At 42.1% G+C, this 12,233-nt stretch overlaps 1 protein-coding gene across 2 annotated transcripts in view; it reads right to left on the reverse strand.

The window, feature by feature from the left end:
- CBLB (Cbl proto-oncogene B) overlaps window positions 1-12,233 on the reverse strand; it is a 135,231-nt gene that overhangs the window by 79,364 nt on the left and 43,634 nt on the right. For both annotated transcript variants that reach the window (XM_084843276.1, XM_084843275.1), the window contains one exon: window positions 3,871-4,017. In XM_084843276.1, coding sequence (XP_084699402.1) covers window positions 3,871-4,017 — 147 coding nt within the window. The remainder of the gene's footprint in view (window positions 1-3,870; window positions 4,018-12,233) is intronic.

Raw genomic sequence — 12,233 nt, forward strand, 5'->3', positions numbered from 1 at the left:
CAAGAGGAAGGACACCCCTAAATAGTTCCCCAGCCTGGACTTTGATCTGAGCCAAAGTTTTCAGGGGCTTGTAAAACTCATCTCTTTTTTTGAGACAGACTTTTACAAACCTCAAACATTCTTCTTCGAGCTCAATTCAGGAGAACGTTGCCAGCAAATCTAGTCTGAACTAATAAAGTAGTTTATTAAAGTATTCAAGATGAACAACAAAAAAGGTCATCATTGAATACTGCATTTCAATTTTTTCATGGATTAAATGTAATGCAAGAATGTGACAAAAACAGGTCTCATATAGGAACTCTTGTCTTCTGACACGATAGTCAAGTATACTCAGAAAAACCAACAGGAAGAAAAGCAACAAATCTAAGCAGTATCTGAATGCATTAAGGCTTCTTTAAAGAACTTCCTTTAATGTAATAGTGGATGGTTCCAAATAAAAGTCCAAATTAGAAAAACATTTTCAGTATTGCCAGTGTAAATTACTGATCTGGATAAAGGCTTGCAACGGGTCCTGGATGAAGCTGTACTCCTCCTAAAGAGCCAGGTCCAGGGGATTCTCATGGATGCAGTGCTACTTATGGAGGCACAGGTGGCTTCAGCGGCTAGGAGCGCCTTTTACCAGCCTAGCCTGGCCCACCAGCTGCAACCCTACTGGGAGAAAGCAGACTTGGAGTCAGTTACAGATATCTTGGTTACAGCTGGGCTAGTTTGTGGCAATATTTTACATGAAGGGACTGTCCTTAAAGACAGTTTGGAAACTTCAGCTGGCACAGGAAGCAGCTGCCAAGGTGCTGCTTATAGGTCAGACATTCAGACCATTACACCAATTCTTTACCAGCTGCATTGGTTGCTTTTTTGTTTCCAGGCACAAGTGCTGGTTTTGCCTTTTAAGGCCCTGAATTGTTTGGGCCCCGATACCTGAAGGACTGTCTGCAACCATCTGAACCAACATAGGCTCTGAGATTAGCCTCAGGGGCCCATGCTCTCTGGCCTGCTGCTAAAAACTAGGGCTGTGCATGGATCCCACAGCCCACTTCGAAGCCTCCAAATCAGCCCCAATCCGTCTCAGTCTGATTCAGACCTAGTCTGACCCGCTTCAGATTCCAGATCCAAAGTGAGTTTTGGACATCCGAACTGCACTGCCAAGCTGCGCCAAACCCTGAACCAGTGTCTGGAGGGAGTGAGGTTAACAAAGATAATCCAAGTGAGACGAAATACAATGGTCAGTGGGAGGGGCCACAGTTCAGCGGCAAAGCACATGCTTTGTACGCAGAAGGCTCCAGGTTCAATTCCTGAAATCGTCAGTTAAAAGGATCATGCAGCTGGTGATGTGAAAGTCCCTGGAGAGCTGCTGCCAGTCAGAGCAGACAACACTGGACTAGAGGGGCAAATACTATGACCTGGTAAAAGGGAGCTACCTAACTTGCTTTGGATGGGACTGCACTTTCCCAAAAGACACAGGTTCCCAACTTGGGTGTGCTCCTTAATCTGATGCTGCTTCTGGATGCTCAGATGGTGGCAGTGTCTAGGGGTACCTTTTACCACCTTAAATTAGTATGGCAATTGAATCTTTTCCTGGTGACGATTGACCTGGTGACAGTCATTCATGCCTACGGTAACTTCCAAATTGGACAACTGTAATGTGCTCTATGTGGGTGTCACTTTAAGAAGCATCCATAAACTTTAATCTAAAATGCTGCTACCAAGATGCTAGCAGCATGGAGCATCTATTTCCAATTTTACGTTACTTGCACTGGTTACCTATTTGTTTTAGGCCCAATCTAAGGTTACAATCTTACCTTTAAAGCCATAAATGGCCTTGGGCCTGTATACCTAACGGCCTGACTGCTTTTCCTATATGTTCCCTCCTGTGCACTCTGTTCAACAGACTGGTGTACTGTCCTACTAACTGAAATTCAGCAGTGAAAGGACCTTTTCAAGTCATCACAAATGGAATGCTCTTCGCAAGGAGGCCCATCTGGCTTCACCAATGTCAACCTCCCATCACCTGGTTAAAACATGGTGCAATGCGTGTGCAGCCACCATTTTGAATATGCACCCCTGCTTGGGAGTTGTCATGCCATGAAAACCCAGCGAGTGGGAGTTATGTGTGGGTTAAACAACCCTTGCATAACCAATGGTCTGTTTTAGGGTTATGCAAGGGTTGTTTAACCCTCACATAACCCATGCCTGCTGGGTTCACACGACAATCTTCGAGTGGTGGTTGCATATGCAATGTGGTGCCCACTGGTATTGCATTTCACTGTGAGTTTAATAACCCATGATGAGCCACAGTATATCATCCAAACCCAGTCTATAATGAACTGCAGTATCGCCTCAGTGACCTTTGCATTTACCTCACTGCACCCAATTTATTGTTAGTGACCCTATTGGATTTTACTATATCCTATCAACATTCAAATCCCATTTTTGAGATCAAAAGGTAGCTGCTAGCTAACAATGGATGTAAAGGGCTAAACTACATATTTTATGTGAACACATGTAATGACAGTCCAATAACCCAATTTAATTTGCTCCTCTGTGGCTAGTCTCAACTTGGAACAGGAAGTGCAAAAAGAAGCTTCATCCTACCACCTATGAGTAACATGTGAAATTTCCGTCAGAACCTAAGCACTGAAATGTTGTTTTGCAAGCCTTAATTTAAAGTAATTCCCTTGAGTCCTGTAGAATCAAGTAAAGACATCAGAATCTGAGTCTATTTGGAAGTTTTGGCTGTAGATCCTTGTAAGAGTTGAAATTCACCAGCACAGCCTAAGCTCAAGCAACTTCAATAAACTGAATACCAGAACTCTTTGCCACTTTCTTTGGAACCTTGAGAACTTGAAGCATACAAAGAAACATTTGCAGACTAATTTGTCATAACAAGTACAGCTTTAAAAGACATGATCTAAGGCACACCACCCTGTAGATTAAAGGGCAATTCATATCTAATAGGTTTCAGGCATTTCTTTATGAGATTAAATTGCGGTGCAAAAACAATTTCAACTCACTGGTGTTTCATGCTGCTACATGTTTAGCAGTCTTGTAGTAAATATCAAGTATGCCTTGTTTTGTACCAATGAGCCTCTGCAAAGAATACTGTCAATTTCCTTGCTGGATGTCACCACAGGTTCATCTAATCCACTGTCTCCAATACTCCCAGGAAATGTATCAGACAACAAAACGACAGTAGCCAGCCCTAGATGATTACCAACCAGGGGTATATTTGTAAAATGTGGAGGAAAAAGTCAAATTTATAAGATAGGAAGCTGCCTTATACAGATTCAGAACACTGGTTCTTCTAGCATAGTATTATCTACAGTGACTTACAGTGGCTCTCTAGGGTTTCAAACAAGTATCTTTCATAGCCTTACCTCAAAGTGCCAGGGATTGAAATTGGGACTTTCTGCATGAAAAGCATAGGCGCTACACTGAAGTACAGTCCCTCCCCTATGTATGTAATCAAAACCATATTCATCATGTTTCAAAATAAAGCCAAGACCATAAAAGCTAGATATTTTTTTCAAGGTCTGCACTAGTTCTATTGAGTATCATCTAGCTGAAGCCATTGTCAACAAGAATGATTTTAGAAGTGTCAACTCAGTTCATAAAGAGTAGTGAATTGAAAATATTAGTGATAATGTACAAAAGACTTTTGTAAACCACAGGCTTGATAATCTGCAGTGTTTAAACTTTAAGCAACATATATTTATGTCCTTGTCCTTGTGCATACTCGTTAACAGTGGAAAAACTAAGACGTTCATGAGAAATGTGCCTCTGATAGAAATCATCACTAGCAACACTCAGAATGCTTTGTACGATCTATACTGACAGACTAAAAAAAGGGGGGGGGGAATTGTTTACACTTACTTCTCTCCAAAGAACTTCTTCCAGAATTCTGCAGCATCCGCTTTTGTGATACGAAAGTTGTCACCCTGGAACTGGCCATTAGGGAAGATTGCCTTGATTTCTGCAAGCATGTGACTGAAGATGAGGGACAGCTTTGTGAGGTTTCGCCTGCCAATAAAATAAAACAGAAAAAAACCCAATTAAATACAAACTGTGCCAAGGAAGTCCCTTGTTGATAAGTCTGCATCAAATGACCTAAAACTGAAAAACCAAGCTGCAAAATAAGTCCAATGCTTTTACATTTTTAATAGCATATTCACACAATTGCAAAATGCTATAGAAAATATTTTCTGAATAATATCAGTTCTTTGGCGCACTTTAAGACATTTTTTTTTAGTTTCTACATGTACAACTTTCCAATCACAAATCAACACATAAGCCATCATATTTTTCATGAGGTTCACAAGCCATTTCAACAACTTATTTCAATTTCAATGTATGAATCTAGTTAACAGCCCATAGCTGATATTTTAATTCTCTTCTTACAGCATCCACATCTTCTTCTTGTTTTAACATACTTTTCCTACCTATAAATGTTTTAAATCCCCATGACCAAGCTGAACGCAGACTGTGCACAACTGTAAGCAACTAGTATAGTTGCTAGTCAGAACCCTGACCTTTCTAACTTAAGATGCTTTTGTAACAAAGCCTCCTACTGCTCAATCACAGTATAATGGAAGGGTCCCAGCAGTCTGAAAGGAGACATCTGGCTTAAGGAAAAAAAATAGGAAAACGCGTTTAATAGTGTTTCCCCACTCCCCTTTTTGTATGAAGGTCATTTTCTCCTTATTTATGTAGATTTCCACCAGAGACTACAAACTCATCTGCAAACCCGCACCAGAGAAAATCGTTTTTAAAAATGTCTTTAATATACGACAAGGCTGCATATTGTCACCCTGCTTATTTAACTTATATGCACAGTACATCATGTGAAACGCCGGGTTGGATGAATCACAGGTCGGAATTAATATTGCCGGGAGAATTATCAACAACCTCCCATATGCAGACGATACCACCCTAATGGCAGAAAGCGAAGAGGATCTGAAGAGCCTCTTGTTGAGGGTGAAAGAGGAGAGTGCAAAAGCTGGGTTGAAACTCAACATTAAAAAAACGAAGATCATGGCATCTGGCCCCATCACTTCCTGGCATATAGAAGGGGAAGAAATGGAAGCAGTGACAGATTTTACTTTCTTGGGGAACAAGATCACCGCAGACGGTGACTGTAGCCATGAAATTAAAAGACGCTTGCTCCTTGGGAGGAAAGCTATGGCCAACCTAGACAGCATAGTAAGAAGCAGAGACATCACCTTGCCGACAAAGGTCCGTCTAATCAAAGCTATGGTTTTCCCAGTAGTAACGTATGGCTGTGAGAGCTGGACTATAAGGAAGGCTGAGCGCCGAAGAATTGATGCTTTCGAATTGTGGTGCTGGAGAAGACTCTTACGAGTCCCCTGGACTGCAAGGAGGTCAAGCCAGTCCATACTAAAGGAAATCAACCCTGAGTGCTCATTGGAAGGACAGATACTGAAGCTGAAGCTCAAATATTTTGGCCACCTAATGCGAAGAGAAAACTCACTGGAAAAGACCCTGATGCTCGGAAAGACTGAAGGCAACAGGACAAGGGGATGGCAGAGGATGAGATGGCTAGATAGCATCACTGATGCAATGAATATGGACTTGAGCACGCTCCGGTAGACAGAGCAGGCCAGGAAGGCCTGGCGTGCTATGGACCATAAGGTCACGAAGAGTCGGACACGACTGAAGGACTGAACAACAACAAATGCGAAGAGAAAACTCCCTGGAAAAGACCCTGATGCTGGGAAAGATTGAAGGCAAAAGGAGAAGGGGACGGCAGAGGATGAGATGGCTAGATAGCATCACCGATGCAATAAATATGAACTTGAGCACACTCCGGGAGAGAGCGCAGGACAGGAAGGCCTGGCGTGCTATGGTCCATGGGGTCACGAAGAGTCGGACACGACTGAACAACTGAACAACAACAACAACAACAACAACAATAAATATTTGAACTCTTATCAAAACCATGACTGTTCCAGGAACGTAGTTTCAAAATTATATTGCTATTCAATATGTCTCATGGACTCTGCTCATTTGTTAGCGTGATCATTTTAACACTATCAGAACTATGCTACTTCATGGAGATGAAAACTGAACTATAACCCCTTTCTCTTCTCAACAGGAAATCGAAACTGTAAGACCACACAGTATTCACCATCGGTACAATGGAAAACAACCTAGTACATTTCAGTTGTCGATGGCCTTTAGAAAGTTTAAAAGTATTTTAAAATTAAAGTACAATTTTTGCCTACCTTCTGCTTTACCTGTTTCCAATGGATCAGATCTAGAATTAGTCATACTTAGAGTAGGTCCACTGAAATCAATGGGACTTTAGGTTAGTGATTATGACTTAAGTCTGGATTCAACCCACTATTTCAAAAATAAAACTTCCCTAAATATATACAACCATATAGGGAAATGAACACAAATTAGGTATCAGTGGCTGTTTGCACACAACTGTGATAAATCATGGATTAATTAACCCACAATTTGCCACAGCGCATGCCGGATACATTCCAGAGCCTCTTTGAATATTCAGAACTAGCCTAACTACTAAATGTAGGTTAACTGTGGGTTGTTTAACCCACAGTTAACTTATAGTGACATCTCCTTGGTACAGCACAGTGAACGCTAAAAAAAACCCAAATTCTCAGATCTCCTTCAAACCTAGGCCACAGTTTTGTGCTGTTTTGTGCCACAAGTCCTGAGTTTTGTGTCGCCACCAAAAGCATGAAAATGACGTAAGCCTTAGGTGAGGCCTAACAAATGCTTAAAAAATCCACTTTCTCATATCGGCTCCAGCCCTATGCCAACATTTTGTGCTAGTTTTGTGCTCTTTTGTGTGTAACCCACAAAAGCTCATGCTAAATTATTAAAATATCTGAGTAACTCAAACATGTGCTCTAAATATTGTCGCTCATCTTCTGGCTGAGTCCAGTTCACTTTTGTGATCACTCCTTGCTCTGTGTGAACGGGAAAATTGCACAAATTGGAGCAGCAATCAAGCAGATTTCTGTAAATGTCCCTAAATTTGTACAAACTTTCCTATTTTGTGCAAATTTCCCCCACAGACTACAGCAGGGTTGGTTCAGTCTATTAATTTGCGCGAATCACACTGGGAATCATGACAAACATGACCACATGTTCAACAATTTGTTAATATTTTCAGCAGACACTGCTCGCGCTCATGTTTGTGGTTGGAACTTTGAATGGCGCACAGTCATGTATTTTGTGAGCAAAAGTGAAAATCTCATACATCCCTATACATCAGTACACAGTTGTGGGTAGCAGCACAGAACTTGGGATTTGTGGCACAAAACAGTCAAAAGAATTTGACATAGGGATGGCCGGATTCCCTACCTGCTGGTCTGGGTGGGAATCCGCCCGCAGGAAGAGGCAATCCGTTCCTTCCCCCCGAATCCGTCTGAGCTGGCTCCGCTCCATGGCAATCCCGTGGCGCCGGCCACCAGCTCTGCATCACTGGTGATACGGCCAGCCACTACTGCCGTGCCGTATGTCTGGCTGAGTGAGGGCTAACTCCGGACGCAAATGGAGTAGTGGACGCAATTTGTGGCCATAAAGCTGTTAGGTTAACCTAAATGCAGCCATAAATGGGATCACCGCATGGAGAAGCCGGCTCAGATGGATTCCGGAGGGAGGCGGAGGTAAGCGCTCTAATCCACCACGGACTCCGGAGGCCAAATTCTTTGGAATCCAGTCTCATTGGGGTCCGTGGCGGAATTCTCTGCCATCCCTACTTTGGCATATGTCTGGATGAGATACTAGTTTTTAAGGTTTGTAGTTAAAAGAGCCTGGCAAACTACTTGGCCTAGGTAAGTAGCAAACTACAAGGCTGGTCTTGACCTCAGCTTTTTAGATGCATGCATTTTTTTCAACAACTGACACACAACAATTTCATAAATAATCATTTTCCACCAAGGTGGATTGATTTAAATCAAGGTGATTTAAATAATTCATTTAAATCAGGTTTTTCTCTTGGTAATTTAAACCATTAATTTATACTGTTTGCCACTGATTGTTCTTGACCTTATTTCTTAAACTTATTTATGCAAATCCGATCAGTAAACATGTTATTTACTACTCAATAGAGCAATTTACAACATCAAGGAGGGTAAGTTTCCAGATAGGGTCTCTCTTATGCCCATTTCATTTTATTTGTTACTTTTCTATACTGCCCAATAGCCAAAGCTCTCTGGGTGGTTTACCAAGATTAAAAGCCTTAAAAATACAATATTGTACACAATATAAAAACAGTTTACATACAAACATATAGGCAGACAGCACACACAAACACATATGTATATATTCAAACAATTTTAACTACCAACAATAAGAAATCCCATGACCTGATTAAGAAACTTTATCATATGCTGCCAAATGCCTGAGAGTAAAGGAAAGCCTTAACCTGGTGCCGAAAAGATAAATGTTGGTGCCAGGCAGGGCTCACTGGGGGGCAATTCTATAATTGGGTGGGCCACCACCAGGAAGGCCCTCTCTCTCTTGTTGCCACCCTCCGACCCTCCTTCGCAGGAGGCACCGGGAGCCATGACATGATTTCTCTGGCAAAAGTGTAGGAGAATATAAGAACTGGAAGCTGTGTCCATACTACAATGCCTTACTTTTCTTTCAGGTTCACTCCACTGTTCTTTTTCACTCTGCCTCTGACCATCCTTTCCTTTATTATCACTTTGTACTAACACCTCTGCCTTGCTTGGCCCAATTCCACCATCACATAAATACAGAACAACAATCCTATCCAGCCTGTGTTTTTACACACGTAACTTTAGTCAGAGAAACATGGGACAGTATCATATTAAACACTACCTCCAACATAAATTATATTGTGCTAGCATAAGTGACCCCTTCATGGATCACTGCCTTGTTGTGGTGAAGGGGTTTGCATAACTTAGTGAAGCCATAAGCTATGCTGTGCAGGGCCACCCAAGACGGACAGGTCATGGCGGAGAGTTTTGACAAAATGTGGTGCACAGAAGAAGGACATGGCAGCCCACCCCAGTATTCTTGCCAAGAAAACCCCATGGAACGTATCACAAGGCTAAAAGAGATGACACTGGAAGATGAGCCCTTCAGGTCAGAACGTGTCCAATATACTACTGGGGAAGAGCAAAGGGAATTTCCAAGTAGCACCTGAAAGAGTGAAGCGGCTGGGCCAAAGCCGAAAGGACACTCAGCTGTGGATGTGTCTGGTGGTGAAAAGAAAATCCAATGCTGAAAAGAACAATATTGTTTAGGAACCTGGAATGTCAGGTCAATGAATCAAGGTAAGCTGGAGGTGGTCAAACATGAGATGGCAAGATTGAACATCGACATCTTGGGAATCAGCGAACTAAAATGGACAGGCATGGGCGAATTTAAATCAGGTGACCATCATATCTACTACTGTGGGCAAGAATCCCTTAGAAGAAATGGAGTAGCACTCATAGTCAATAAAAGGGTTGGAAAAGCAGTACTGGGGTACAATCTCAAAAACGATAGAATGATCTCAGTACGAATCCAAGGCAAACCGTTCAACATCACAGTAATTCAAGTCTATGCCCCAACCACTGATGCCGAAGAAGCTGAGGCTGATCAGTTCGATGAAGACCTACCACACCTTCTAGAACTAACACCAAAAAAAGATGTCCTTTTCATCAGAGGAGATTGGAAGGCTAAAGTAAGAAGTCAAGAAATAACCGGGATAACAGGCAAGCATGGCCTTGGTGTACAAAATGAAGCAGGACAAAGGCTAATAGAGTTTTGCCAAGAGAACGCTGATCATAGCAAACACTCTTTTCCAACAGCACAAGAGGCGACTCTACACATGGACATCACCAGATAGTCAATATCGAAATCAGATTGATTATGTCCTTTGCAGCCAAAGATGGAGAAGCTCTATACAGTCAGTCAAAACAAGACCTGGAGCTGACTGTGGCTCAGATCATGAGCTTCTTGTTGCAAAATTTCGGCTGAAATTGAAGAACGTAGGGAAAACCACTAAACCATTCAGTTATGACCTAAATCATATCCCTTATGAATATATAGTGGAGGTGAGGAATAGATTTCAGGGATTAGACCTGATAGACAGAGTGCCTGAGGAACTATGGACGGAGGTCCGTAACATTGTTCAGGAGGCAGCAACGAAATCCATCCCAATGAAAAAGAAATGCAAGAAAGTAAAGTGGCTGTCTGATAAGGCTTTACAAGTAGCTGAGGAAAGAAGGGAAGCGAAAAGCAAGGGAGAAAGGGGAAGATATACCCAACTGAATGCAGATTTCCAGATAATAGCAAGGAGAGACAAGAAGGCCTTCTTAAATGATCAAAGCACGGAAATCGAGGAAACCAAAAGAATGGGAAAGACTAGAGATCTTTTCAAGAAAATCGGAGATCTCAAGGGAACGTTTTGTGCAAAGACGGGCATGATAAAGGACAAAGAAGGCAGGGACCTAACAGAAGCAGATGAGATGAAGTGGTGGAAAGAATACACAGAAGAACTACACAGGAAAGGTCTTAATGTCCCTGATAGCCATGATAGTGCGGTCACTGAACTTGAGCCGGACACCCTAGGAAGTGAAGTCAAGTGGGCCTTAGGAAGCATTACTAACAACAAAGCTAGCGGAGATGACAGTATTCCAGCAGAGCTATTTAAAATCCTAAAAGATGATGCTGTGAAAGTGCTGCACTCAATATGTCAACAAATTTGGAACACTCAACAGTGGCCACAAGACTGGAAAAGGTCAGTTTACATTCCATTTCCAAAGAAGGGCAATGCCAAAGAGTGTTCAAACTACCGTACAATTGCACTCATTTCATGTGCCAGCAAGGTTATGCTCGAAATCCTACAAGCTAGGCTTCAGCAGTATGTGAACCGAGAACTACCGGAAGTACAAGCTGGGTTTCGAAGAGGCAGAGGAACTAGAGATCAAATCGCCAACATTCGCTGGATCATGCAGAAAGCAAGAGAATTCCAGAAAAATGTCTATTTCTGCTTCATTGACTACGCTAAAACCTTTGATTGTGTGGATCACAACAAACTGTGGCAAATTCTTAAAGAGATGGGAGTACCAGACCACCTTACCTGTCTCCTGAGAAACCTGTACGAAGCAAGAACCAGACATGGAACAACCGATTGGTTCAAAACTGGGAAAGGAGTACGACAAGGCTGTGTATTGTCACCCTGCTTATTTAACTTATATGCAGAGTACATCATGAGAAACGCTGGGTTGGATGAATCACAGGTCGGAATTAAGAGTGCCGGGAGAATTATCAATAACCTCAGATATGCAGACGATACCACCCTAATGGCAGAAAGCAAAGAGGATCTGAAGAGCCTCTTGTTGAGGGTGAAAGAGGAGAGTGCAAAAGCTGGTTTGAAACTCAAACAAAGAGTCGGACACGACTTAACGACAGCAGCATAAGTGACTTCTCGTGCAATGCCAATAGGGCTTGCTGGTGCAACAGGTTTCCCCGGGGAACCTTTCACACCAGCAAAGACTATTGGCTTTGTGTTGCTCTAGAGGTCTCTTATGCTAGTGCAACATAATTTACATTAGTGGTAGTGTAACTTTCACAATAGAACTAAAACCACATCACTTACGCCAAACCAAACAAAAACCAAACTGAACAAAAAACACGTTAGTAGTAGTGCCTGAAAGAATACTGAACACAGGAAGCTGCCATATACTGAGACAGATCACTGATCAATATAGCCCAGCATATTTAAGACCCATTTGAAATTTTACCCTTTATCAATTAAGATAGAGCAATACTTAAACCCTAAACTTTACTAATTTAGGTATACTAATCAATTGAGTATTTATGACCACAACATATTCTGTAAAGTACCATTACATTAATGATAACATAAACAAAGCGCTAACAGATACAGCGATTTTCCCACAGGATTTTAATTGAGCTGACAAGCTATCTTCAGGAAAAGGAACATAATTTAATGTAACTAAAGCTGACATATGTTCTATAAGAAACAGATGCACTGGTTACCAACCTGCTTCCAGATTCGGAATATTGACAATTACCTTTAAAGTCCCAAATGGCTTAGGCCTAGGATACCTTCTATATGATCCTGCCCACTCCCTGAGACCACAAGGAGGTGTCCTTCTTTGTGTTCCATCTAGGGTGATGGCACATTTGAGTGGGATATATGTGTGAGAGAGAGACAGAGCGCTTTCTCAGTGGCTGCAATTAGATGATTGCCCCATGCCTTGCCC

The sequence above is a fragment of the Heloderma suspectum genome, chromosome 3 (assembly GCF_057233095.1).
Source record: "Heloderma suspectum isolate Gila_16-S chromosome 3, 16-S_ref, whole genome shotgun sequence".
Taxonomy (NCBI): Eukaryota; Metazoa; Chordata; class Lepidosauria; order Squamata; family Helodermatidae; genus Heloderma; species Heloderma suspectum.